Source organism: Nicotiana tabacum, chromosome 20, assembly GCF_000715075.1.
Source record: "Nicotiana tabacum cultivar K326 chromosome 20, ASM71507v2, whole genome shotgun sequence".
In the NCBI taxonomy this organism is placed as follows: Eukaryota; Viridiplantae; Streptophyta; class Magnoliopsida; order Solanales; family Solanaceae; genus Nicotiana; species Nicotiana tabacum.
The window spans coordinates 25510322-25537838 of NC_134099.1; the positions used below are offsets into that span (position 1 = coordinate 25510322).

A 27517-nucleotide genomic window follows, 5' to 3' on the forward strand; every position below is an offset into this window, starting at 1 on the left:
GAGTATTTAAAATTTTATACATATATAACAGCAATAATATTTGATGTATATGTACTGTATAACTTGTATAAGAATATTTAACTGATCATCTTTCGCCGCTGTAACTAACATAAGATAAGTTTGTGTTTCTTGAAGATATTCGAGATTAAGAAAATCATGAAATTTGACTAATTAAAGAAATGAAAAGTGGAAAGAGGAAAAGGTGTTGGATATTTTATAGATCCCTTTAGCAATAGGCAATTTGGCATGCAATAATGGGGCAAAGAAAGGAGTGGTCCTTTAGCCATTGGATGCCAAATTATAGTAATAAAAAGGATTGGCTCGACGAACAAGATCTACTTTGTGGGACCATTTTCAACCCAAAAACATATTACTACTTGTGTTACTGCTACAACTCAAATAAAAATTTGGGTTCCCATTAATTTAGGACCGTTTGTCAATAGATATTTTTGCGTTTTTTTTTTTTGTCAAAAATGTGTTTGTCCATGAAATTTTACAAATTTTTGAAAAAATTTCGAAAATGAATTTTTTAAAAAAAATTCAGAAATTTTTGTACTAGAAATTTTTGTACTGCAACAATTTTCAAGTGAAATGTATGTCCAAACACAATTTCAAATTTCAAATATTATTTTTCAACTTAATTCCAAATACTACTTTTTAAAAAAAATTATAATTTTTATATCCAAACGCCTACTTAAATTTGCCCGGGTAAAGCTCATTTAAGGAAAAAGTATTTTCTATCAGGAATTTTTTTACACTTTTTTTCCAAGTATTCTATTTATGAGAGAAAAAGAAAAAGAAAAAAGAGAGACAAAAAGAGAGGCAAAACAAAAGAAGACAGACAACAAGTTGAGTTTGCATTACAAACTTTTTTTTGGTTTTCACCCGCTGTTCGGTATCCGCATTGAAGCCCGATTATATTCGGATTCGCGTTGCGTAGGGTCCCATTTGGGGGGAAGCGCTCCCTACCAAAGTTTTTTCCATACCCAGGACTCGAACCCGAGACCTCTAGTTAAGGGAGAAGCAGTCTCATCCACTGCAGCACATCTTTCGGTGATTGCAGAAAAAACTTTATGTCTCTTTGCAGACCCAAAATCTGCATATGGAAAGTTAATACTTTTATTTGTATTTGTTCATCCACAGCCAGACAGCTTCTCCATGTGCATGTTGCACAAAATTTGGTCTCAAATCATGCAATTTTTGTTCTTTTTCTACGATTTTCTTTCTCTCTTCCTTTTTCTTGTACAACTTTCCTTAGTATGAAATAAAAGAACCACTGCTCAGGAGAAGTAATAGCTCATTTCAAAACATAAATGAGAGGTTTCTTTTTTGTTGGTTCAATAAGTGAGAGTTCCTATCTCTTTTTACATTCTACTTAGATTTCATAAGGAGAGACCTTGCCGTAACTAGTGAATTTACTGCCACGTAACTAGGTTTTTATGGGTTCGGATTGTGAAAACAACTTCTTGCAAAAATACAAGATCTGCGTATAATAGACCTTTGTGGTCCGGCCCTTCCTCAATCCCTCACATAATGGGAGCTTAGTGCACCAAGCTAACCTTTTTTCACTTAAATTTCAGAAATGTAAAATATATTTCATTGTCATAGCATTAACCATCAAGGTAAGAGAACAAAGTCAAAAAATAGGTCAAAAAAAACATAAGCAAGAACTATCCTTGAAATAAGCCAAAATAAGAATAAAGACAACCAAATTCAATCAATGAATGGGTATCATTTTTGCTTTGTGTTTAATTAATGTTTAAGTGTCGAAAAAATAAATTACTGTTTAAGAATCTGCCTATTACTATTATTTAGTACTTAACTTTTTATTTTGGTCATAGATTTAGTTTTTTCCAAAGTAAGAAATATAAAAAAGGAGTAACAAATTCCAAATGCATAATGCAAATGAACAATTTTGAGCTAGTGGCAGGTCAAGGATATGAGTGCACCAGTTATTTTACAGCTTGTTTGGATGGTTGTTACCTATTGTATCGTATCGTATTGTTTCTTTAAATACAATATTTGTTTTGATTGTTACTTAAATTGTATCGTATCGTTAAATCCATCGTTACATAACAACGAAATGTGCCACTTTATGTAACGACCGATTTGGAGTGGTCGCATCGTTACCTTGTCTTTTTCTCTCAATCTCACCCTTTATTATTATTAAATTATTTTATTTTATCATTTACCCTACTTTTTTATATAGTAATTTTACCTTGTATCATAATTTTTCTTTATAATATTGCAAGTTTATTCTTCATATTGCTGGTGCGTGATATCATGAAACGATGGCAAACAACACAAGCTATCCAAACATTATATTTATCAAACGATACAGTACAATACAATACAGTACGATACGATACATTATGAAACGATGCGTAACAACCATCCAAACAAGTTGTTAGAATCCAACAACAATAACAATAACTACAATTATGTATCACACAAAATTAGGGTCGATTACATAAATTTATCTTTTATTTAATTTCATTTTAGGCTAACTTTTACAATCAGACTATATATAGAGAGAGAAGGGGAAAAAGCCTCAAATTAATATAACAGAAATAATTGCTTTTCCAATGATAAAATTTGGGGGGAGGGGGATCACAAATAGCCTGATTTACTTGAAAATACCCGAAGTTTCAAAAGTAATCGAATTTTAGTCATTTTTTTTATATAAAGATAAAATTTGAACGAAAACATCCTTAAAAATACGAAAAAATTAATATGCAGGAGTTCGAATTTAGCATATTATGCTAGAACTTTTTATGTTTCAGCTAAGGTATTTTTGTCTAGATTTTATCTCTTTAAAAAATAATAACTATTTTTTATGACTTTGCAAACACTAGATATTTTTCAATTATCGGTCCAAAAACAAGCTAGTCAATGCTATTTTCACTAAAATTTGCCCCATGAAAGAAAAATCATGAACTAATAGCCTGTTTAACCAAGCTTATTTTTGGTCAAAAGTGTTTTTTTTTGTTGTCAAAAGCACTTTTGCCCAAAAATTGAGGTGTTTGGCCAAGCTTTTGGAAAGAAAAAAAGTGCTTTTGAGGATAAGCAGAAGCAGAAAAAAGTAGTTTCTCTCTAAAAATATTTTTTTGAGAAGTACTTTTGAGAAAAATACACTTAAAAGCAGTTTTTTAAAGCTTGACCAAACACTAATTGTTGCTCAAAAGTGTTTTTCAAACTAATCAGCCAAATACAAACTGCTTCTCACCAAAAGTACTTTTGAGAAAAATATTTTTGAAAAAAAAACTTCTCAAAATAAGCTGATTTTTGCAGCTTGGCCAAACGGGCTACAAGTATATTTCAATATTGCTTTCAGCTTCTAAATTGATGAGAAACAAGAAAAAATTAAAATTTGGTATCAAGCATATTGTCCACATTGAATTCAAATTAGAATAAAATAATCAGGTATTATTGAAAACCAATCTTTGGCGGTAATTTGCACTTTCCATTACTGCCATTTTCTTACTTACTGGACAACAGGACCAATAAACAACAGCAGCAGCTCATAAACCATATTTTTCCACACTTTGCTTTAAAACCTTCCATCTTAACTGTTCCTCTCCTCTTAAACTCTTGTAAGCACAACCCATCTACACTTTTCTCTTCTTCATCTCCTCCTTTGACCTTTCACCTTTATTCTTTTTCTTGATTAGTTGCTAATTTTCATTTTTTTAATCGATTTTAGTAAGCTCAATTTTGCCAACACTTTGTTCATTTGCCACTGTAACCAAGATTTCACTAGCCACCTTGCAAGCCAAAGGTTTGATTTTTTATTTTTTTTTGCTTTCTCTTTAGTATACAAACATTTCTTAAGTTGGGGTTTTTGGATTTTTTTTCCTTTTTAAAATGGTTTTATCTGCACACATTGTTGTTCATTTCTGAATTTGGTGTTTGATGCTGCTGTTTGTATTTCAAGGAGCTTATAAATTAAAGTTAGTTTAAATCTGACCCTGGTTAAAGATTTGTCAGACTGGTGCTTTGTATTGTTAATAAATTTTTAATATTGTTAATTGAGTGATATACTCTTAAGTGTTGTTTGAATAACAAACAACCTTGATTTTGTGGAAAAAAGAGAATCTTGATTTAAATGGTAATCTCTCTGCTATTAGTTTTGAGATCTTTGAGAATTTTTACTTTTAAAATGCATTTTCTATGTTAAGCTGGAGGTGTTGTACTAGGTTCTTGTAGTGTGGATATCTTTATTTTTGCCTAATTAGATTATGCTTGTTTTGATTTCTTATTTTGGATATCCCATTACAGCTGCTTTCTACGGTTCAGCTTTGATTAAAAGACAATTCTGGATTTGGATTAAAGTCAAGAATTTGGTAGAAAAGACTTAAAAACTTTATTATAGAATTTTTATCTTTTTAGCAAGTTAAAGTCACACATTTGGTTGGAAAGTCTTAACCTTTAGTGGAGAATTTTCCTTTTTGGTTGCTTGATTCTTTTTGTAACTTTTCAGGATTCTTTGTTATGGTATGTTAATCTCGTGAATGCGTATGTTTGCTCATGCTAGAATTTGTTCTGAGATTTCGAAGGAGTTTAAAAATACATGAGAAATATAAATCTTTTAGGACAGTGTTACACCTTATCAATTGCCACTGTAGAGTAGAGTTCAAATCTGGGCAGGTTGTAAACAGTAGAAAATGAGAAAGAAAAACAAGGAGACACTTTTTTTGAAGCCATTCTCTTTTTATATTATTCCAATCAAATGCTTTCCATTTCCAACAGTATTAGCTCCTCCATTTGCCATAGTTCTTGCATTATTTGAATATAGTGCAGCTTGAGCGCCTTACAATGTAAAAGAGGCAAATCCAAGATTTAAGTTTGAAGGTATGGAGAACAGGCAACGTTGGGATCAGAGTTTTAGGAGAGAGACTAAGTAGTTACTTGAGGATATCAGGGCTTAATGAACAAAATAGACAAGATTAAAAAAAAGAGAGTAAATATCAGACTCATTTACTATCCAATGTAATAGGTTCCTTTCTATATTCTTATAGCTTGCTCGTTGTTTGGAATAAATTCTCTTCTTTTCAGTTTAAATTGTTTAAGATCTATGGAACTCATCAAGTATCATGGATCAGTTCCAATGTGGGGAATGGGAGTGTGTAATCTTTCTTTTTAGACTTGTCACATTATCCTAAATATATCAGCTCTTGTACTGAACATGATGCTTGCTTTCTCAACTCTGAAATTTTAGGCTAAACTTTAAATTTTTAATTCTCCTCGATCATCGAACTCATGTGATTTTTTACATCTACTTATTGATGGTTACCTTTTATTCTCAGGTGATTAGTTCTCCAATTTTCCATATGCAGAGTGCCAGAAGTAGTGATACAACTTGCAGCAGTGGAATGTTGGAGCTTCATGAAGATATTTAATGCGCATGAAGTTGACTAAAATGAAGACCACACAGGTTATTTTATCTATTTTCTAACAGAGTTCCCTTTGTTGTGTTCAGATCTTCCATTTCTTGCTCATTTACTTGGTTATATGTTGCATTATTTTGGCAATGCGACTTAGCATTTTCTAGAAGTGTTAAAATGCTGCTAATTGGAAACAATATTCGCGCTATTAACTTGTGGCGAACCTCTGTAACTTTTTATTTAAAGCGTGAGGATTCTCTTATCTGCAATTAGGTTATCCATTTTGTTCTATAATAAGTGATTACAACACAGATAGTCTATACTAAATAGGTTATAGAATAAAAATTTCTGAAATTCTGAAACTCTTGTGATTTTTATTTAAAACATAGATTAAGTTGGTTAAGTTATTATTCAGATATGGAATCTTATTTTCATAATTTTATTATTTCATGATATATTGCAGGATCCACAAAACACTGTAGAAAAGAAACCATCAACCCAGGCTTCTCATGAAACCCAAAATGACCCGCAGAACCATACAGTTGATACACCTGTAGCTGATGCAGGTTCTGTTTCTGCATCAGGCAATGATAATCGGAAAGTTTCACGTGAAGATATTGAACTTGTAAGACAGTCTCTAAACACTTACTTTTGCCTAGATCATACATTGGGAAGTTGTGCTCGGGTCTTTTAACTTCATGATGACATGTTTATTACAGGTCCAAAACTTGATTGAACGGTGCTTGCAACTGTATATGAATAAGGATGAAGTAGTAAAAACACTTCTTAATCGTGCAAGGATAGATCCTGGATTTACAACTCTAGGTAGGTACATGAAGTTATTGATGAATTTGTTTATGCATTGTGATTGTGGCTGCTTGCTTTATATATGCTATCTACTGTTTCACGTGTATTTTGACCAAGTATTTTCTGGTCTATGACTATGGTTATATTTTTTTTTTGTAAGACTATGGTTATTTTCAGTTCCCAATTTTTAAATCTTTTTCATATTGTATCCAGTTTGGCAAAAATTAGAAGAAGAAAATGCAGATTTCTTTCGGGCCTACTACATTAGGCTTAAACTGAAGAAACAAATCATCTTGTTCAATCATTTGCTTGAGCATCAGTATCATCTAATGAAATATCCTGTGCCTCCAAAGGTTCCATTGGCTCCGATGCAGAACGGGATTAACACCATGCCAGGTAAATTTATTTGTCGTATGAAGGTGAGAGTTATTGCATTATTCTGCTTTCGGATTAGATTTTAAAATTTGAGATTGTCCAATCATCGATTACTGATCACGCCCAACTATGCCTTATAAAAGGACAATGCGGACGTTGCAAATATAACCTGAGTATTTATGCCCAGAGTCGAATCCACAGAGAATTAACCTATCAATTACTTTCGTTGGACTTACTAAATTCTTTAGAATCAACTTCCCCAAACGTTGTGAATAACAGTTGATGGTATATTTAATAACTAAGATTGAAAGTCAATAAACAGTTGTAAACTAAATATGCTTAAGTTGTGAACAATAATGAGAAGGTTCTAAGGTAGTGATTTCCCCTATTGATGGAATCCCTTCTGTTTATGTTTCATATAGATTTACCAACACATCTCTATCAATCATGAACACTCTTTTTACCGTGAATCTCTCCCGAGTAATCACGATAATTTACTAGACGCACTCTCTCGAGATACGCTAGCTGGCTTTGTTTATTACAGTTCACTTTAGATTGCACTCAAGACTTCGTTATCCCTAATCCCACCTTTAAACCCGCAGTTATAGATCCCTCTTATACTTTGGGAGTGATGTTGTTCAACAATTACCTAAATATGCACTCTTTCCCGAGTTATGTATACTAATTAGGCACAACTAATTGAGGATCCTGTCAATTAACTACAACAAACACGTAATTGAACAAATAGAGATTAAACTGGCAAACTATATTAACATAATCAAGAAGTTCATCCTTCAATAGGTTCCATCAAAACCCTAGACAAAGGATTTAGCTACTCATGACAATGGGTAAATAAACTATGAAACTATTCATGATCAAAATTGCCAGAAAATTAAAGAGAAGAAGAAAATATGATGTTTTGGGTGATCTCTCACACTTGTTTTTCTTGCCAAAGTACTCTCTAAAACATTACATGCCTCCCTCGGGGCGAGTTCTATTGTTTAATATAGGGTTTTGGGCTAAAAATCCCGTGTTTTGCACTTCAGTCCCTCAATTTTCCGCTTCCTATCGCGGTCCTACCGCGGTTACGCCAGGACCGCGGCCAACTAGCCTCTCAGAATCCGCAACAGCCTTCTGCCGCGGTCCGACCGCGGTAACGCCGGGACCGCGGCAGTCCATCTCCAGTTCTGGTTTTGCTGCCTTCGCGTGGTGCACTTAGCGGATATTGTAAGATTGGCCTCTTTTTCTCCGTAGTTGATCCCAAAAGTACTCCATAGACTTCTTTTATTGTATGTAGCCTGCAAAGCATGAAAAGCACTAATCAGAGCATTTTGTTATCACTTTTTACCATAAAAACTATACAAGAAGGTGGTTCTTTAGGGCCTAATTATAGTCCAATTCACCTATTATCAATTACTAAGCCTTTTTTAGGTCCGTCTGTCCAATCTTTTCATTTGTGAACAAGTTGGAGTGGCTGGTCTAGCTGAAGCTATGGCTTATTCAATTTTTCCAGCTTCAAACCGTGCTAATTTTTATCAGCAAAGAAGCTTAAATATTTTGGCGGATGAATCAGTATCTTGTAGGAACTTGAAAATAATTTTCAACTGTATACAACATAAGGTTTTACAAAGTGTGTAGTTCATCTTGCCCTCTGCACTTCCTTTCATCTGCTTCCTTTCTTCCTCAATATTAAGTAACATGGCCTTTCAAATTGTAGTTAAGTTACTTGAATAGAGCATGGGGATATTGTTATTTTCAGAACAGGTGAGCAGGTCTTTTTTTAGTTTTATTATCGCTATATTCATTGCCACTTGTTTCCAGTGCAGTCAACAACTTACCCATGGGATATCCCGTCCTTCAGCAACATCCAGCTCCAGCTGCAGGTCAACCTCATCTTGATTCAATGGGCATGTCCAGCTGCCATGTGGTTAATGGTGTGCCAGCGCCAGGAAACTATCATCCCATGAGGATGAATTCTGGAAACGAGTGAGAATTTTTTCTTACATAGGAATTAGTTTTCCTTGATTCTAAGATTGGAAATTTATTTCTTATTTTCCCAAATTTGGTAAGATTCGAAATAGCATTGAAGGTTCACAAGGGTTAAAAATGAGTATAGGTTGGTGAAAAATAGTTACTTTATCTGAGTATGTCAAACCTACTCAGGTAAAGCCCATGTCTAGTTTTAACTCTTCTATCAAGGAAATGAGGTTCATTTCTTCTTCTTCTTACCAAAGATGAATAAATTATTAATTTGATGGTTGAAGTGCATTGGCTGCTGGGATGAAAAGCTATTTATATTTGTTGGTGGAGACACGGCTTGAGCAATGACGCTTTACAATTCTTTTCTGCTGACAGTATGCTGATTGACACCAGTGCATCAGATGTAGCACCAACTATTCCACCTAGCAATGCCATGTCATCAATGTCAGATATGGCCGTAAGCCCTACATCAGTAGCTTCCAGCGGCCATTTTCCCTTTACAGCTTCAGAGATTTCGGGGATGGGAGTTGACACGTCAGCCCTTGATGCTGCTTTCCCATCTGATGTAGCAAGTTCAGTCGGATTAGAACTTCCACCAGATAATGGTGTTGGTAATTCTAGGGATTCACTGAGATCTTTCGCTCAGCTTCCTTGGAATTTTAGTCTTTCAGATCTAACAGCAGATTTGTCCAATTTGGGAGGTAAGTTTGCTTATACAACTCTTATCTCTGTTTATTAATTTGCAATGAGGTTCTACTTCCCTCTCACTCCTTTTGTGCATCCTTTGATGTTAAGAAGAGTAATTGATTTGAGAACTTTGTTCTTGTTGTCTTATTCGAAGCATTACAAATGAACTCTTATGACAATTCATGATATGGAGTTTTATCAAAGTTGAAGATACTCGTCCAGAATCTGATCCAATGGCTTTTAATATTACATATAAAGTCCATTTGCCTAAAGAGAGTTTATTTTGCATTATACTTCTGGAATACTAGATGAAGGTTGCGATATGTTGCTCTATTTAGCACCAATACATGTATAAACTTTAATGTTAATAGTCAACCATTGCAAACTGTAACATTCGGTTTGGAGAAAGTATGGTAAGTGTACACAAAATCAGGGTACTTCTAAGCCAAGTAGGAACTTTGGTGCGGGAAGAAGTCAGATTTTTCACAATTGAATAACCATATGTCTGTTTTCATGAAATATCTTATTTTTGCTTTTTCTCTAGCCAAAGATCTTTACTTCTCGATGTTATTGAAGTTTTGGCCCCATTGTAAGATGTCTGTATCTCTGCTATTCGGCTTTCAGAAAACTTTAGAAGTTTCCAAGTTGATGCCTTCCTTTGCCTTAGAGCTAAATGTATCTTCAGAATTTTCCAATTTCCAGGGAGGTTGTTTTTCTTCAGCTTTAGGAAATGCTTTATAGTTTTTGGCTCTGCAGCAGAAGCAGCACTACTTGATATTTATCTCTATCAGTTGTGTGTTTCGTTAATTTCTTGATAAACAAAATGCTTGACAAGCAAAACAAAAAGAGATTCATTTGACAGAAAAATTGACTAGTGCATGGTGTACTGGCTAGTTGGCCCTCTGCCCGGACAGGAAAAGGTGGGGGCTTGTTGGCATTTAGATTCATACTTGTCAAGGACTTTTTCCCGTTTTGTGATAAGTACATAGTTTTCAAGTATTTTATTATGTGTTAGCTTGTTTTTTGTTAGTTAGCGGGGTACACAGGCAAATCAGACAAACGGACTGCAAACATGTTGCATCACAGTATTCCTGTTCAGGGAGAAGGGACCAACTTTACAGATTAGATTAATGATATGTATTCGAAGATGTGTTTTATAGAGATATAGTTGCAGTAGTACTAGTAATGAGTGTGATAATTTGTATGCGCTGTTTGTTCAATGAAGATTTTATGGATTGCTTTTTTGCTCAGAGTTTTTGAATTCTTTTCCTCTTTTGTTCTGGTTGACGTTTATTACAGATCTAGGACCTCTTGGAAACTATCCTGGTTCTGCATTTTTGCCTTCTGATTCAGACATTCTACTCGACTCTCCTGAGCAAGATGATATAGGTGAGATTATTTACTTTCTTGCCCATCGAATGTTATGCTTTGAAATTTGAATCATTAACCGTGAGATGTTCAACAAAATGTTAGCATTAAGCATATCAACTTGTGTGCTGTTTTTTTGCCTAAGTTATTAGATGCACTTTAATGGCTGATGCTGTGGTCTTTCGTGCTCCTAATCTTCTTTCACGACATTGGACTATAATAGTGGTTTTGTCTGGAATCTGACTTCTGATCCTTGTTTAGTGCATCCTGGCTTTCGTTTGTTGCATTTGCAGTAAACATGGTTTAATCATGTATAAATATATAAGTTAGAAGTAAACATTGATACATGAATGCACATTGGTATATATGCTTGGACCTATACAAATATTATTAGTCTGCATTTCCATATGCTTAAAAGGCAGTCCGGTGCACAAGGCATCCCGCGTTCACGCAGGATTTGGGAAAGGGCCGGGTGTGACCCTAATGCAAGCATTAGTGGCTACTTACACTGCTCGAACCCATATTCAAATGCTTCTCTTTGAAAAATTCCCATTTTTCTGGTTTCCTCTTTGAAAAAGCTAGAGGTGGTTTAGCTGTAGTGTAGGATATATACAGTAACCATCACAACATCATCGGTTTTTTTCTTTTTAACTCAAACAAATGTTGTTACATCTGCTTTATGTTTAATAGATGACTGTTCTCTTGCTTGATTTGTTTTTTTCTTTTTTTTGGTCAGTAGAAGAGTTCTTTGTCGATGTTGATGCGGATCCAGGACCAACATGTCAGTCAGATGAAGAGAAGTCCTAGCTTAAATTGAGATATTAACGTTGCATTTTGCGTTTGAAATTAGAATAAGTCTGTTGTAAAATGATTATAAACTGATAGATTGATGAGCTGAAACCATTGATTTAGATGTGGCAGATATAGTCGTTATTAACCTAATTTAGATATATCTTATCCTTGGGTTGTTATTATCAGATCTTTGTTTCATTATTAGTAGAAGCAGGAGAGAATATGTTCAGTTCCCTCCCTTTTTGATACTGAAAGTTTGTATCTGAAGATAGTGAACTTTAATCTTTCACAAAGGACATGTTGTTACCTAAACAGGTTATAATTATGTTCTTTTTGGATAATTGAAATATATGTTTATGCAAAGACTGGTATATTAAAATTCAACTTTGCACTTGACCAATATTGTTGTTTTAATTAGTGGGAGATGGCTAAGATTTGAAATCATGAATCTGGAGTTGGTGGTGACCAGCCCAGTAGATTTGAATTCAACTTGAATATAAATAAATAAAGATTGATTACATCAAATGTGGTAAGTTAATACTACTTAATAGGTATTTGGTCATATTATGAGCCCGTTTGGATTAGCGGATTTGAAGTAACTCATAAACATTAGGTGTGCTGAAAAGCATTTTTAAGTGTTTAAACTGATTTAATAAATAAGCAGTTACATGTTTGGGTACAAGTGCTGAAATTGATAATAAGTTGTTGCAGTATTTTATAAAAGAATGCCGATAAGCTCTTTTTCTGTTAAGATGACGTAAATAACATTAGAACTGTTTACACTTATAAGGGCATAATTTCTTCAAAATTTTAGATTCCAAATCGATTCAAATACAAAATATTCTTTTGTCATTTTATTTTAAATACAATTATGCTTAGATAAGATAATTTTTATGATAAACATTATTTATTTTATGATAAGCATATAATCATAAGTTATAACAATTAATAAATTGACAAAAGTTTCTCAGTAAAAAATAAACCTAAATAGGACAAAATATTTGAAGAGAAACAAACACCGTCTTCATCACTACAATACTTAGAAAGCAATACTCAAAAAATTTGATGTGTCCTCATTATTACATACAGTTCAAAGATTAATACACAACCACATAGATATAAATATGCAAAAGAATAGAGAATTTGCTTATCTTAAATAGTCAATGAAAATTGCAGACTTGAAGGGGGGTGTTAGATTGAAAAAATACTTGAGGCAGCGAGTATCGATGTAGGAATTTTGTTTTAAAAAGAAATATTTTAAGGTAAAATAGTAAAAAAATTGGTCAAACTTAAAGTGTTTATAAGCTAAAAATTCATAAATTGGAGTGGCCAGTTTATGGCTTTTGGCTTATTTTTTACTTATAAGCACTTGGCTTATAAGCACTTTTAACTTTACCAAACGCGTAGATAAGCCAAAAAGTGCTTATAAGCTAGTTTGACTAGCTTATAAGCTTAGCCAAACACCCTCTATATCTTGGTCAAACTATTATTATTATTTATTAAGTATTTGAAAAAGAAGAAAAAAATGCCATCGCCGGTGATCAAGTTGACCTAAAAATGCCACTCCACGCTATGGCTGTCCAACGGGACGAGACCAAATTAACGGGACAGGACGGGACGATATTTAAGCGGGATGGAGGCGGGACGGGACGAAACGGGACGGGACAAACGGGAAACGTTCGTCCCATCCCGTCGCGCTAACAAACGGGATGGGACGGGATGGGATGGGACGGGACGGGTTCGTGGGCCTTAAGTGTATTTTTTTTTTAAAAAACGTCTAGTTTTTGAAATTTACTATGTTTTTAAAGTTTGCAACGACTAGATTTTTGACTTATTTAATAAACTTAAATGTTACTATGTTAAAATAAAAATTAGAAAACTAAGTAAAGAATTATAAAATATTAAAACAAATGACTTGTAATGAAATATTCTAGTAATTATAAATTTATAATAGAGTTATAATTTATTTAATATAATTTCAAAGTATTAACTATTAAGTAACTAAGACAATTCATAAATAAAATTCAATGCTTAGAGCCTTTTATTTTATTAATAGAACTTTCAAATCTCAAATACAAATATAATTCTTTTGAAGAGCACCTAATCTAAGCAGCCACCTTCTAGGAAGGGTTCTGTTTGAACTAGGCCTCTTAGTAGCCAATTATAAATTATCATACTAATATTTGTAAGCTCCTATATAGCTTCTTTGTAACTTATCAATAATATCTCTCGGACATTCTGCTGGAATTGGCAATGTTGATTGATGTTCCATGAGCTCCATGTCGTCATCGCTCCCAGTGGTTAGTATCTCATTGTATTCTTCTTCTTCCCTAGTGGTTAATTTTTCAAAACCAAGATTTCTTCTTTCTGCATTAATCCAATCTCTGAATAATACGGAAATCTCTAGACTGTCCTCCGCTAATGAATGTCTATGATCTCCAATTTGAAATCTTGCCGCGCTAAAATCACTCTCCGATGCTACTGATGATGCTTGAATAGCCAGGATATCTCAGACCATAATTGAAAGTGTTGGAAAAGCCTTGTCACGCTCCCTCCACCATGACAAAAGTTGTTCCTTGCCTTCTTCGTCTTTAATATTTTCCAATCCTTGATTAAGATAAGAATCAAGTTCATCATCAATAGAGGAATCAAAACCTGTTATATCATCCATATCTTCCCATAAAAACTTCTGCTCTAGACTTAGAAGTAGAAGGAGCAGTTTCACAACCAGTTGTATCCATAGATTTATATTTATCAAACATTGATCTATCATAAGAATATATGCTAGCTTGGCAGTTTTCGAGAGATGGTTGTTCATTTTCTTGAATTTCTAAATTCTCATAAATTTTACGAACAAGTCCCTTTGCACCTCTTAGTTTTAAAGATGGGTTAAGTAGAGTAGAAATTAAATAAACTTCGGGAATAGGGAAAAAATACTTTTTAAATTTTAAAATCATTTCTTTAATGGCCGGTGCATAAGTTGGATTTTTTTATACTTACCAAATATAACAGAAATTCCACAAATATACCACAATATTTGTGTAACAATAGGATAATATATACCAGAAAATTATTTTGTAGCATAATAAAATTTTTCTAAAAATTTAGTAAGCTCTCTGATCTCATCCCAATCAGAATCAACAATTTGATCAACAGGGTGAGCATTATGCATATTAAATACTTTTTGGATAGACACCCGATAATCATAAGCAACTTTAAGCATTTCATAAGTAGAATTCCACCTAGTACAAACATCTTTTGGAATTTTTCTAAATGGAAGTTTAGCACTAGCACATTGTTGAGCAAATTCACGAATTCTATTTTGTTTATGAGCACGAAAAATATAGCCACAAGCATGTTGTATTTTACTACAAACATCAGAAAATAAATTAAGACCATCTTTTACAATCAAGTTAAAAATATGACATGCACATCTAACATGAAAATTTGTTGGATTAATTGGACAAAGTCTAGATTTTAAGCTATTTGTTGCGGTTGTGTTAGAAGAAGCATTATCTAAGGTGATAGTTAAAACTTTATTAATGAGTCCATAAAAATCAAGTATTTGTAGAACAGTAGTTGCAATATATGCTCCAGTGTGTTTTGAATCAACAAATTTATAACCAATAATACGTTTTTGCAAGTTCCAGTAATGATTAACCCAATGACATGTAACAGTTAAATAATCACAACCATTAGGACTACGACCTATATCAGATGTGATAGACACTTTACAATCTAAGTGAAAAAATACACAACGAATATACTGAAGATATTCAGTTTGAAATTTAAAAACATCATTTCTAACCGTGGTCTTAGGAAAACCTTGAAAAGCAGGGTTATAAGTTTCTTGTATATAATGCACAAAAGAAGGGTGAGAAGGGAAAGTAAAAGGTAAGCCACAGACAGCCACCATTTTTACTAAGTTCTCACGATCTCTATCTTTGTTATATTTGCATAAAACATGACCAGAAGCAGGGTTAAGTTGTTGTTGAATTTGATTAGAACCAGATCCGCTAGGAGTGTCAGTACTGATGGTAGGATCTATAATTTTTCTGGCTTCTATGTTAGCTTGTATCCATAAAGATTTGTGATCCCTTATTAAGTGTCTACTTAAACCCCCGTCCCACCACTTGTTGTGTGTGCAAATACTTGCTTACATTTTTCACATATAGCACGATGATTGACTTTATCATGTTTAAAAAATTTCCATACAAGTGATGTTTTGGGACGTCCAGCCTTAGGCTTACCCCTTACAGGGGGTACAGGGGGTAAAGCTCTAGACTGAGATTGACTCTGAGTTGGAGCTTATGTTGTGGGACTAGTGGGTGTTTCATCTAATTCTTCTTCCTCATTTTCTTCATCCTCAAAAAAATATCATTGCCAAATTGTCTTTGTAAAGTTTCATGATCTAATTGTTCTTCGACATGAACATCATAAAATGTGGGGGTTGAGAAAATGAAGTTTCATCAATATGAGTCATTTCATCAATATGCTTTCTAATTCTAGGTCTAGGAGAAGGGTTAGGATTAGGATTACTACTACTTTCACCTTTACTATTTTTTTACTGCTTTTAAAAAAAATACCAAATATATTTTTAGGTGCCATAATTTAAATACGAAATTAAATTAAAAAAACTAACACAAATATTAAACACACAAATAAAATACGAAAATTAACACGTAAAGTAAACACAAAAATTAAGCACTAAAATAATACGCAAAAATTATATATTAAAATTAGGAGATGGAACGAGTGCACCGTGATTAAATATTGAAACTTGAAGAAATTGCCCAAAATATTGCTCCAAATACTTGACGAATTAATTTGAAGCTTGAAAGTTGCTCCAAAAAATTTGCCCAAATACTTGAAAATTGAAACTTGAAAGTTATCACTTGATACTTGATAGTTGATAGTTGATACTTGATAGTAACAAAATTGAGAGAATAATATAGAATATAGATAGAATATTAGAATGTAAGAGATTTGAGAGAGAAGATTGATTTTTTGTGGGAAAAAATGAAGAAGAATGGGGGTATTTATAGTAGAAAATAGGGTCAAAGTGTAATTTAATAAACTTAGGGGTTATATTAAAAGTTTGGGGGGGGGGGTAGGGGCTGTTTGGACCGTTGACAACAACTATTTTTGCAATTTAAGCCGTTGCCCAACGACTAGTTTTTTTTTTTAAAAAAAAAAAAACTGGCGGGACGGGACGGGACGCGGGACGAAACGGGACGAAATGGTCGTCCCGTCCCATCCCGTGTCCCGTTTAACATTGGCCCATCCCATTTAACTTGAAGCGGGACGGGACGGGACCGGGACGGGACGCTAACCGACTCAGATTTGGCTTAATTAAGCCCTTAAAAATCTAATTTTAATCTAAAAAATTTATACATGTTAAAAGTAGCCATTAACATTTACATTAAGGTAGGCTATCTAGGTTACATTCTTGAATTGCAACTCTTCCTGACCATGGGTGAACACGACATGTCTTGCGTATCAGGCCGTCCCTACACATGTCGTTTTTATATTTGCAATTCTTATTTTCAGTAAAATTACGTTGCACGTCTGCATCCTTAAAAAAATAGTTTGACAAAAATTACCTGTTACTCTTTCTTAATATGCGATTATTCTCAACTTCTTTTTTCTAAAACCCTCGTATATAATTGTTTTACTAAACTGTACAATCGTTTCTAAGTTGTAATAAGCATTACTCCCAAACGTCACGTACTAAAGACAATGTGTTCCTGTGGTAAATTTTGATTTATTCTGAAAGTAAAAACCAGAATGAGTGAAAGTGAAAGTGAAATGGTTGGTGGGAGGGTAAAATGTATTTAGTACTACCACTCCAAAATAAAGAGAGAGATAGAGAGAGAATAGCTACTTACGCCGGCGCCGGACTTTAGATTGAACGGAGAATTAACGGCCGATAGGTATTTACTGGAAGCTTCTACGTGATTCCTTTCTAGCTTTAGATTCCTCTACTGATTCATAAATTTAATTTGTTTTGTTAATTGCAAGGGAGGAGAAGAAAATGGTGAAAGCAATCGTAGCGCCGTCGATGCTGTCATCGGACTTCGCTAATTTGGCATCTGAAGCACAACGCATGCTCAATTGCGGTGCTGATTGGCTTCACATGGACATCATGGTAATTTTGTTGTTTATTTTGCTCCTTCCTCTCTCTATTTATTTTTTTTCATTTCTCGTTATTGCTGTTGTTGTTGTTGCTGTTTTTTTTAGCGATGAATTGTTTGATTGAAGTTGAAAAATAAATATTTTACTACTTTTAAGCAGAAAAGTTCTAGCTGTCTTCCTTGCTGTTTATTACTGACTTAATTTGCTCTTGTTTTTACCATCTTCCAATTGAAAAGTTAAGAAACAGAACACTGTAGTAGGATTCGTTTTGTCTTTTTTGTTTTTTTAGCTCAAATGTCAGTTGCTATTAGCGTTGCCCCAGAAAAGTGGAGGAATACAGAGTGTTCATGCGGAAAAAAATACAGAGTATTCATGTATCTAACCCCAACTAACCCCGAATTGAGGCGTAGCTGATTGATTGATAGAGTATTGGTATTTAGCTAGGTAGTTAAAGACAATTTTCATGTTGAACTAGCTGAGTATCAGGAAAATAAGTGGAAACATGGTGTTGAAAACCTGGTGTGAGAATTTTTCCGAATTCCTCCAATACTTTCCCCCTTCCAATTTATTAGAAATAATGAGTATCAACAGAGTATAGGTTAAGTGCCATATGCTGGATCTTGTACAGGAAGACTGGGAGATAATCAATTTTTATGATTGCATATTTTACTTTGGGACCTTCTTGGTCCATTTAATGAAGTATCTTTTGCTTATCAAGAAAGAGACTGCGTGGTTTACTATCGAATGACAGTTAAGAAGGTTTATTATACTTTACAAGGAAAAGTAACTATAGGTTTGTGAGAACCTCTCAACATTTACTTTACAAGAATATAGTGGTTGGCTGCCTTCTTTATTTAGGTAAAGGTGTGCTTCTGAGGCTGGCCATATCATGTGAACTCATCACTCCAGGATAAACTAGGTGGTTGTACTAGCGCAGTTTCTTGTTTGCTAGCTCTATAGCAGAATACAACAACAACAATATACCCAGTATTATCCCACACCGTGGGATCTGGGGAGGGTAGTGTGTACGCACACCTTACCCCTACTTGTGAGGATAGAGAGGTGGTTTCCAATAGATCCTCGGCTCAGGTAGCTCAATAATTCCACTTTGAGGAGGCTATGATCGATTTAGCTAGGTCATTATGCCATAACTCTATAGCATAGTGACCTAGCTAAATCGATTATAGCCTCCTCAAAGTGGAAATATTGATTGGTCTAGAATTCTATGCAAAGTGTGCTTCATCTGCTTTCATTTGGACTGTGTTATTAATATGTTCAGTCTTCTCTTCTTTATTACCTCAATAAGTTTGGGATGTAAAGTGCTGTGGAAACTTGTTCCTTAACTTTACTAGGCACTTCATTCATCAGCAACTACTGAAACGTTGTATTGGTGCATTGCAGGACGGGTAGGTCAGATAGTCACGTCAAGCTGGTTGTTTACAACATGTTAAAATGATGAGTGGATACCAATTGAATAATACTTTCTTTCTTTTTTCTTTTTTCTTTTTTCCCCACTTGGCTCTTTTGCAGTCACTTTGTCCCAAACCTTACCCTTGGTGCTCCAGTTATCGAGAGTCTGCGAAAGCATACAAAGTAATGTTTCATGAGTGCCCTATTTCAACTTTATTTTTCTTGTCCATTAGTTATCTTTTGTACAGTGATATTGTTCTAAATGTTATTCTGAATTTCTCCAGGGCATATCTGGACTGCCACCTCATGGTCACTAATCCCCTTGATTATGTGGAGCCGTTAGGCAAAGCTGGTGCCTCAGGGTTTACTTTCCATGTTGAGGCATCTAGAGGTGGGTTTACTTCCCATGTTAAGAATCAGTTTTTGTCATTTGATGGCAGTTAAATATTAGTCGCTGTTCACTAGGATTGATAGAGATAGATTGAGTGATGTATGGAAAGGATGTGATTAGGGGATAGATAATGAGTAGTTAGTAGTTGAATATGCATGTCTGTGCATAGTGTATTGGTACTGGTGGAGCATCAGCGCATCAATTGCTTTGTGCCTTCAATATATTGAGTTGCTTTTCTCTGTTTGTTGTGAAACATTTTGATTAGCAAGTTCTTTTATTAGTTTATGCAACCAAAACCTAAAAATTGGACAACCTTTTCCAGTAAAATATTTTATGCTCATAATGAATCCTTAATTTCTACTGACTTTGGTATCATTAATTTGATTTCTGTTATAATGAAGTTTCTACTCTTTGCAGATAATTGGCAAGAGCTTGTTCAACGGATAAAGTCTAAGGGCATGAAACCTGGAGTTTCTTTGAAGCCTGGTACACCAATTGAGGAAGTGTACCCACTGGTATATCTTCATTATCGCATTTTTATTAGTTTTATAAGCAAAATTCACAGGATTTTCTTGGTAGTTTGATCTCCTTGCTATGAACTAAGAGATTAAGATTGTTTTGAAAAGGAAATCACTCATCGTATTTAGGGGTCGTTTGGTAGAGTGCATTAGGGAAAATAATGCATGCATTAGCTTTGTGTATTAGTAATACCTTGTTTGGTACACTTTTTCAACCTACATTAGTTATACACCCTATTGGTATTATCCTATGTATAGCTAATCCGTAGCTAACCATGGTATTAGCAATACCAAGGCTATTAATGCATGCATTAGCATGGTTAAAGACAAAATTATCCTTAAATTCCTTTAAAGCTAAAGAATATGGAGGGCATTTTTGTAAACAACTAATATTCTTAAAAATTTTGCAATGCATTTTAATTTTTAATACACCACACCAAACAATGGATAAGAAATAATTTCTGCATAACTAATGCTTGCATTACTAACCCATGTGTTACTAATCTCTGCATTACTAATACACCTTATTCAACATTATTCTTATACATCCTACCAAACGACCCCTAAGTGAAAAAGGAACAAATTAGGTGTCAATCTACAAATACCTGTCATGATTCATCAGCTTGCTTGTATGTTTTACAGCTTGATGGTGAAAACTCTGTCGAACTGGTCCTAGTGATGACTGTTGAACCTGGATTTGGCGGACAAAAGTTTATGCCAGAGATGATGGATAAGGTGCGAATACAATTTGCATTCTTGTATTGGATATCATTCATCATTTCTGCACTATAACTTAAAAGCTTCTCTTTCAATATTCAGGTACGGACTCTCAGAAAGAAGTATCCATCGCTTGATATAGAGGTGAGCTTCCATTTCATGATGGTTCAATTATGGTTTGAGATATTCAGACTTCCATCGTGTTTTCACGGACAATTCCCTCATGTGTTTGTTCTTTTCTTGAGTTATCATGTTATCTCTGAAAAAACTATGGCCGTTCTTGCCACTAATAGCCTGTTTGGCCAAACTGGAAAAATTAGCTTATTTTGAAAAGTACTTTTTCCAAAAGTGCTTTTGGAGAGAAACAGTTTGTGTTTGGCTAATCAATCTGAAAAGTACTTTTGAGCAATAATTTGTGTTTGGGCAAGCTTTTCAAAAAGCGCTTTTAAGTATCAAATGAATAAGGACATGGAGTGATTTACTTATTAGTTAATATTATATAAGTAAATAAATAATATCATCAATTTATTATTAAAGATAATAATTAAGTTTTTTCATTTTATTTAAGTAAAATATGAAAATAAAATTAAAAAGTAATTTAATTCTTTTAAGATGATTTGAATATATCAAAAAATTATTCAACAAATATAAATGCATTCACCCAGAAATCACTATATATTATAAAGCTATCCTAAAAATAAGAGTATTAGGTTTTAAATAGGTAGGGTTATCTTGGTATATACTAGTAATATTTTGTAAGGGTATTTTTTATAAGAAAAAAAATCAAAACTGCTTCTGGTTTTGGGGAGAAATTACTTTTTTCTGCTTCTCAAAATTGCTTCTGCTTCTTCTCAAAATCACTTTTTTTCCCCAAAAAAGCTTCGCCAAACACCTCGAGTTGAGAAAAAAAGTATTTTTTGGAGAAAAAAAAACACACTTTTGGCCTTGAAAGAAGCTTGGCTAAACAAGCTATAAATATGCTGGCTATCTTTCTGGATTTATCACTTCTTTTTTTGGTCAAAGAGCATGCTGGATAAAGTCGATTTATCATTGCTATGGGCTATTGTGTTGCAGGTGGATGGTGGTTTAGGACCTTCAACCATTGAGGCTGCATCATCAGCTGGAGCAAACTGCGTTGTTGCAGGAAGTTCAGTGTTTGGAGCTCCTGATCCAGCACAAGTCATAAGTTTGATGCGGAATAGTGTGGAGGAAGCTCAGAAAAGGAGTTAAATACTGGAAAAGGCAAGCTCTCATGTTGTACTTATGGCCGTTAAAAGCGATTCCGATTATATATTTTCGATTACGTGCAGGATATCAACATCTTGAGATACCTGCACTTGTTGAGTTATCAATGTTGTATTTGCTGAATAATGTTAAACATGTACTTTGTCACATCATCTAAAATTTCCCACATATATTGAGTTAACCAAGTTGTATTTCTTAATAATGTGAAGTTTCTGCTGCTGGATTTAGGTGACATTAATGTCCAGCATTTCTTATTATTTATTTGTTTTTTTCTTCTGGATTAGGTTGCATAATTTTTTCAACTCCCTAAAGCTAAAGGGAGTTGAACATTTTAGGAGGGACAATTAGCTTAAAAGGCTGCAATTGTAACTTGTCGAGACAAAAGGACTAACATGAGCAGAGGGTAACTTAGTCATTTAATGAATAACCGAAATCTTTGGTTAGCCACTGTTAGAAGTTTGGTAGTTAAGAGGGACATTTGCATCTATACCTGCTTTTTGGGTCACGTTTTAACTTGTGCTCGCTTTGCAAAAAAAATTGCAAGCGTATCCACTTTTTCGCGTAACTTCAGCATACAACTCTAAAGTAGCAAAGGCAATCACGCAAAACTTCAGCATTCTAGTAGACGGGACTGAAGTAACAAGTGTGCTTCAGCTCTAGAGCTGAAGTTTTTGTTTTGTAACAGGCGAAGTTTTTGTTTTGTAATTGTGTTTTTATAACTGGCGAACTTCAGTTCTAGAGTTGAAGTTTTTGTTTTTGTAACTGGCGAACTTCAGCTCTAGAGCTGTTTTTGTTTTTGTAACTGGCGAATTTCAACTCTAGAGCTGAAGTTTTTCTGATTTGCTCTTGTCTCACACATGAAAATCAAAGTAGTTGGCATGAAAACAGAACTTTGTATAACAATGTTCTCTGGATTTTTGTATAACAAAGTAAGTTTTTGTATAACAAAGTAGTTGACTGAAGTTTTTGTTTTGTAACTGGCGAAGTTTTTGTTTTTGTAACTAACGAACTTCAGCTCTAGAGCTGAAGTTTTTGTTTTGTAACTGGCGAACTTAACTCTAGAGCTGAAGTTTTTCTGATTTGCTCTTGCCTCACACATGAAAATGCTAGTCTGGTTTCTTCCACAGAACTACTGTGTCGTACAAGTATTATTTAAGTATTTATTGTTGTCGTAATATTTTATACAACACATTAATGGCTGGAGACAGAAAGACAGGAAGGCTGCCTACCTTATAGGCGTTCATGGTTTGAATTTTGTTCATCATTTTGAGTGATTGATTGTTCATCCAAGCTTTTTCCTTGCAATATTTTACTCTTCTCCAATGTGAGTTCAACCATCGCTATCGAAAACCTGTTTTAGTTTGTATTTCAGTTGAAACTCTTAACGTCTGAAAATCAAAGTAGTTGGCATGAAAACAGAACTTTGTATAACAATGATCTCTGGATCCCCCCCCACCCACCCACCCACCCCACCCAAAAAAAAAGAAAGAAGAAGAAGAAAACGAAGGAGAAGAAGGAGGAGAAAGGGGGCTGAAGTTGTTTAAAAAGTGAGTACAAATTAAAACTTTAAAAAAAAATAGGTATAAATTACCAAATAGGACGCCCCGTGTAATTTTTACTAGTTAAGAGGTTAGAGGGTGGTTAATTTAAGAGATGGTCTGTATTGTGTATATATACATTTTGTAAAGTGATTATTATTATGCAGAGCTTTTCACTCTCTCATTCTCTGAATTACATTTTGTAAAGTGATTATTATTATGCAGAGCTTTTCACTCTCTCATTCTCTGAATTAGGGTTCCTAACCCCATAAGTTCTTGCAAAACTGGATACCAAGTTTCCAAGGACCAAGTGGACGGATAATTATCTCAAGCTATCTTCCTCTAACGTTACAATTAAGAAATGAGCAATTTGTCATTGTTTGTGCTTATTCATCATTTTCAGGAACTTATATTTTTTCCTTAATTTTATTTTATAAATCATATATATATATTTTAATAATAATTATATTATTTTAAATTTTTTATTTATTAATATAAGGACACTCCAAAGTGCGTACTCAAAGACTAACTATATTAAAAACACAAGTCACTTAGTAAAATTCTTACTATTTAAAAGTTGAGTTCACAGTGGACATAATTTAATTCCTTTCATGTTATTTTTCCAAATATTTAGTGCCTTGAAATTAACTAAGCAATATTTTATTTATTACTATGTCAAAAGTTTTATGTCCGAATAGTTAGTAGTAGAACGTAGTTTTATGCAATGTCAAATCTTCATCGACTTGACAAAAAAGAGGTATTATTTGCATAGAATATTTTACATTTTTAACGAAACTCGACCTTTAAATACAAATTAGAATATTAGATCGGTTGTGGGTATTCCACGTGACTTTAACAGATGAACACACACACAAAAAAAAATATTAAAAGAAGAAAAACCAAAATAAAATGAAACATTCTTTATAAGAAAACCAAACTTACCGCATACAATAAAGATTGCATAATATTACAACTATGTCGATGAAGTAACCAAAACAGTAGAAAGAAACATACACCTGCTAACTAAATAATATACTACTGTTTATTATATCTAAGTTCATATATTAACAACAACAACAACAACAACAACAACATACCCATTATTTATCCCACACCGTGGGGTCTGGGGAGGGTAGTGTGTACGCAGATCTTACCTTTACCTTGTGAGGATAGAGAAATTGTTTCTAATAGACCCTCGGCTCAAGATAGTATAAGTACCACATTAATAAAAATATAGGCAAGAAGAGACAATATCAAAAAGCCATATAAAAGCAGAATAACACAACAAGACAGTAAAGTGATCAGCAATGAAAGAAAACAATGGTTAGTCATAAAAACCTACTACCAACAGAAAACGAGACTGCGTGCCAATACTAAAGTTATGAACACTCTACACCACCTACTCTACTACTCTAATTCTCGACGTCCATACCTTCCTATCAAGAGTCATGTCCTCGGTCAACTGAAGTTGTGCAATGTCTTGCCTAATCACTTCTCCCCACCTCTTCTTTAGCCTACCTCTATGTCACGACCCAAACTGGAGGGCCATGACTAGCACCCGACCACACTTGCCGAGCACCAACGTACATTTCATCTAACCTTCATTATTATCTTTTAGGGCTGACGAGATCAATATAAATGGTAGACCTGGATCATGGACAACCAGCAATAAAATATGACGGCATGAACATACATAGCAGGGGATGACCAGACAATCAAGAAACTACATATAAGGTATGAGCTACCACGCTACTATGAAAGACTATACAACAAAAACTAGCCGACAAGGCATACCAAACTATACATGAGCCGACACCTGCCTATGAGCCTCTAAAAGAACATAAGTGCTGCAACATAGCCGGAACAGGGCTCCGACATACCCATAATGTCTATAACAAAAATGCATACCAAGACCAAGGCAAGTCCGGAGAAGGGATCTTGCCAATCACCGCTGAACTGGACAGTCTACTGTGGTGGGGGAGCTGCACCTGCCTGTCTATCAGGACCTGCAGCACGACATGCAGCGTCCACAAATAAAAGGACGTCAGTACGAATAAAGTACTGAGTATGTAAGACAGGGAACCATAAATACGATCAGTAATGTAAGCAAGGATAGAGAATATACAACCTGTAACATCTTAGTACCTCTGAGGGCTACTTACATGAAATGCATGATACATATGTATAAATACATAAACCTTTAAAGCATTCACCTCTGTGGGCATCATCATCATCATATCGTACCCGGCCATAATAGGCTCGGTAAAAAAAACGTACCCGGCCATCATAAGAGCTCGGTAAAACCCAACTGATCAGTGGTTGCACAATAGGTGTCGTACCCGACCAACTATAGCGTGACTCGGTAGAGTAAAATAGATACATATATATAATGCATGCTCGACTCATGGAATCACATTCTAAACCTTTCGGAGTGACGTAAGGTCGGTATCCTCTGTACACGTTATTAGGACTAACTCTTCACTATGAACCTTATAAGAATTAGGAAGTACCAACAACATTGATAACATAAGAATAAGAGAAGCAACATTAACATCAATTGTTCCATAAGGGGGAAAACAATGTAACTACTGCTAGCTTCTAAGAGTAGAGTATCTTGGAAGCTCGTTCATTACATTATGTACAATCGGAGTCGTGCAAAAGAAGGAAAGGGATAGACTCACATACCTTGTATATACTGCCCCAATCTCAAGCTATGCAATTGTCAAAACTCCTTAGTCTACAATAAGAGAAACGATACTATCGTTATCATTTAAGCGTCATAACTATTATGTATCGACCGCAACCTATTTTACGATGAAACGGACAGCACCTCCCCTATATATATGACCTCACACCATTCAAAACAGTCACCAAACAGCCCAAACAACATCAATAATAAACATATTGAGCCTCCCAAAATAGTCCACACACATCCTAATCACTCCATACATACGACGACCACCGTAGTCGTGTCAAATAACCTGGAAATATTACGAATAACTATCAGCCCATAACCCTACATATATATGGTGTTTCTACACACTTTCCTCCTCCAAAACTCCACAAAACAGTAGTAAAATACGCAACCCAACAGCAACGCAAAACAGTCCACAAAACAATAACATTACTACCAAGCCTTTCGATATATATTTCACAAGTTCTAGCTTCAATGGCTTAACCGCAACTTGGATAATCTTAAATACATATATAGTAAGAGGTTCCTTACCTTTATACAGAAATAACAACTCCAATTTGACCTTAAATTTCCATGAAATATCCCTCCAATGCTGCCACAACAACAAAAAAGCGAAACTAGCGATCAATTAGTATTTTTCGGCACTAGAATCACTTTAGAAGGCTTGAAATCACCTAGGATTGATATTAAGAACATGAGGGAGTATTTACAGAACATAAACCCTTTAAAACAACCTCCCACACGAGCTGGAACGACACAAAAATGAGCAACAACAAGAAGAACAAGAGACTTACTAGCGCCACGGAATTCCCGACACTTGATTTGTGTTGTTTGCCCTTTTTTGGGTCTTGAATCTTGAGAGAACCTTGAGAGGATGTTCCTAGGGTTCTAAGGCCTGAAAATAGTGAGAAGAAATGACTTAAAACGGGTTGGAGGCATCCTATATAGGTCCAAATATCTTAAACAGCCTTAGTGGGCCCCATAGAGAGGTGCTTGGCGCAGTCTCGCGAAAATGCGAATATCTCTCTACTCCGAGATCATATTGATAAAAGGTTTAATGCGTTGGAAACTAAACTCATAGATATTTAATTTGGTTGGTAGATCACCCCGTAATTCCTTGTAAATTAGGAGAAAAGATTAGAAACATTTGACCTAATGTTTAAGTAAAATTATGAACCTAAGTTGCGACAACTTTTGTCGACTTTTGTTTCATAACTCGTTTGACTTCAAGACTTATGATACGGATATTATATGATTAAAATACCTTAATAAATGAACTCTTGAGTGTATTAAGCACCGCTAGATTACCTGAAAATATGAGTTACAACATCCTTGATTCATTTAACTTCTAATACTTGTTAATCACCCTTATACCAACTAGGACCAATATGATTGACTTCTTATCATCTCAAAGATAATTCCTTCTTGGATTTATGTTAACTAATATATGGCATGAACTAACACATGTGTATATG

General features: G+C 34.4%; 2 protein-coding genes across 6 annotated transcripts; both read left to right on the plus strand.

Moving 5' to 3' along the window:
- The first annotated feature begins 3453 nt into the window (after positions 1 to 3453).
- Positions 3454 to 11521, plus strand: LOC107798821 (uncharacterized). Of its 5 annotated transcripts, none has more exons than XM_075241038.1 (10): positions 3454 to 3593; positions 3704 to 3778; positions 5307 to 5434; positions 5848 to 6009; positions 6104 to 6209; positions 6405 to 6587; positions 8393 to 8552; positions 8922 to 9247; positions 10533 to 10622; positions 11338 to 11521. In XM_075241038.1, exons 3-10 carry the CDS (start codon positions 5399 to 5401, stop codon positions 11406 to 11408), a joined length of 1134 nt encoding a protein of 377 aa, XP_075097139.1. In that variant the 5' UTR covers positions 3454 to 3593; positions 3704 to 3778; positions 5307 to 5398; the 3' UTR covers positions 11409 to 11521. The 5 variants fall into 5 exon arrangements, with proteins under 5 accessions (XP_075097139.1, XP_075097141.1, XP_075097142.1 ...); XM_075241040.1 differs by having other exon boundaries at positions 5337 to 5434; XM_075241041.1 differs by having other exon boundaries at positions 3497 to 3778; positions 11341 to 11521.
- A 5659-nt stretch (positions 11522 to 17180) lies between these two features.
- LOC107802156 (ribulose-phosphate 3-epimerase, cytoplasmic isoform) lies at positions 17181 to 22008 on the plus strand. Its single transcript, XM_075240088.1, has 9 exons — positions 17181 to 17216; positions 17447 to 17541; positions 18881 to 18934; positions 19059 to 19121; positions 19223 to 19329; positions 19747 to 19844; positions 20490 to 20582; positions 20667 to 20708; positions 21639 to 22008. The coding sequence occupies exons 1-9, from the start codon at positions 17181 to 17183 to the stop codon at positions 21792 to 21794; spliced, it is 744 nt and encodes a 247-aa protein (XP_075096189.1). The 3' UTR covers positions 21795 to 22008.
- The last annotated feature ends 5509 nt before the right edge of the window (positions 22009 to 27517 follow it).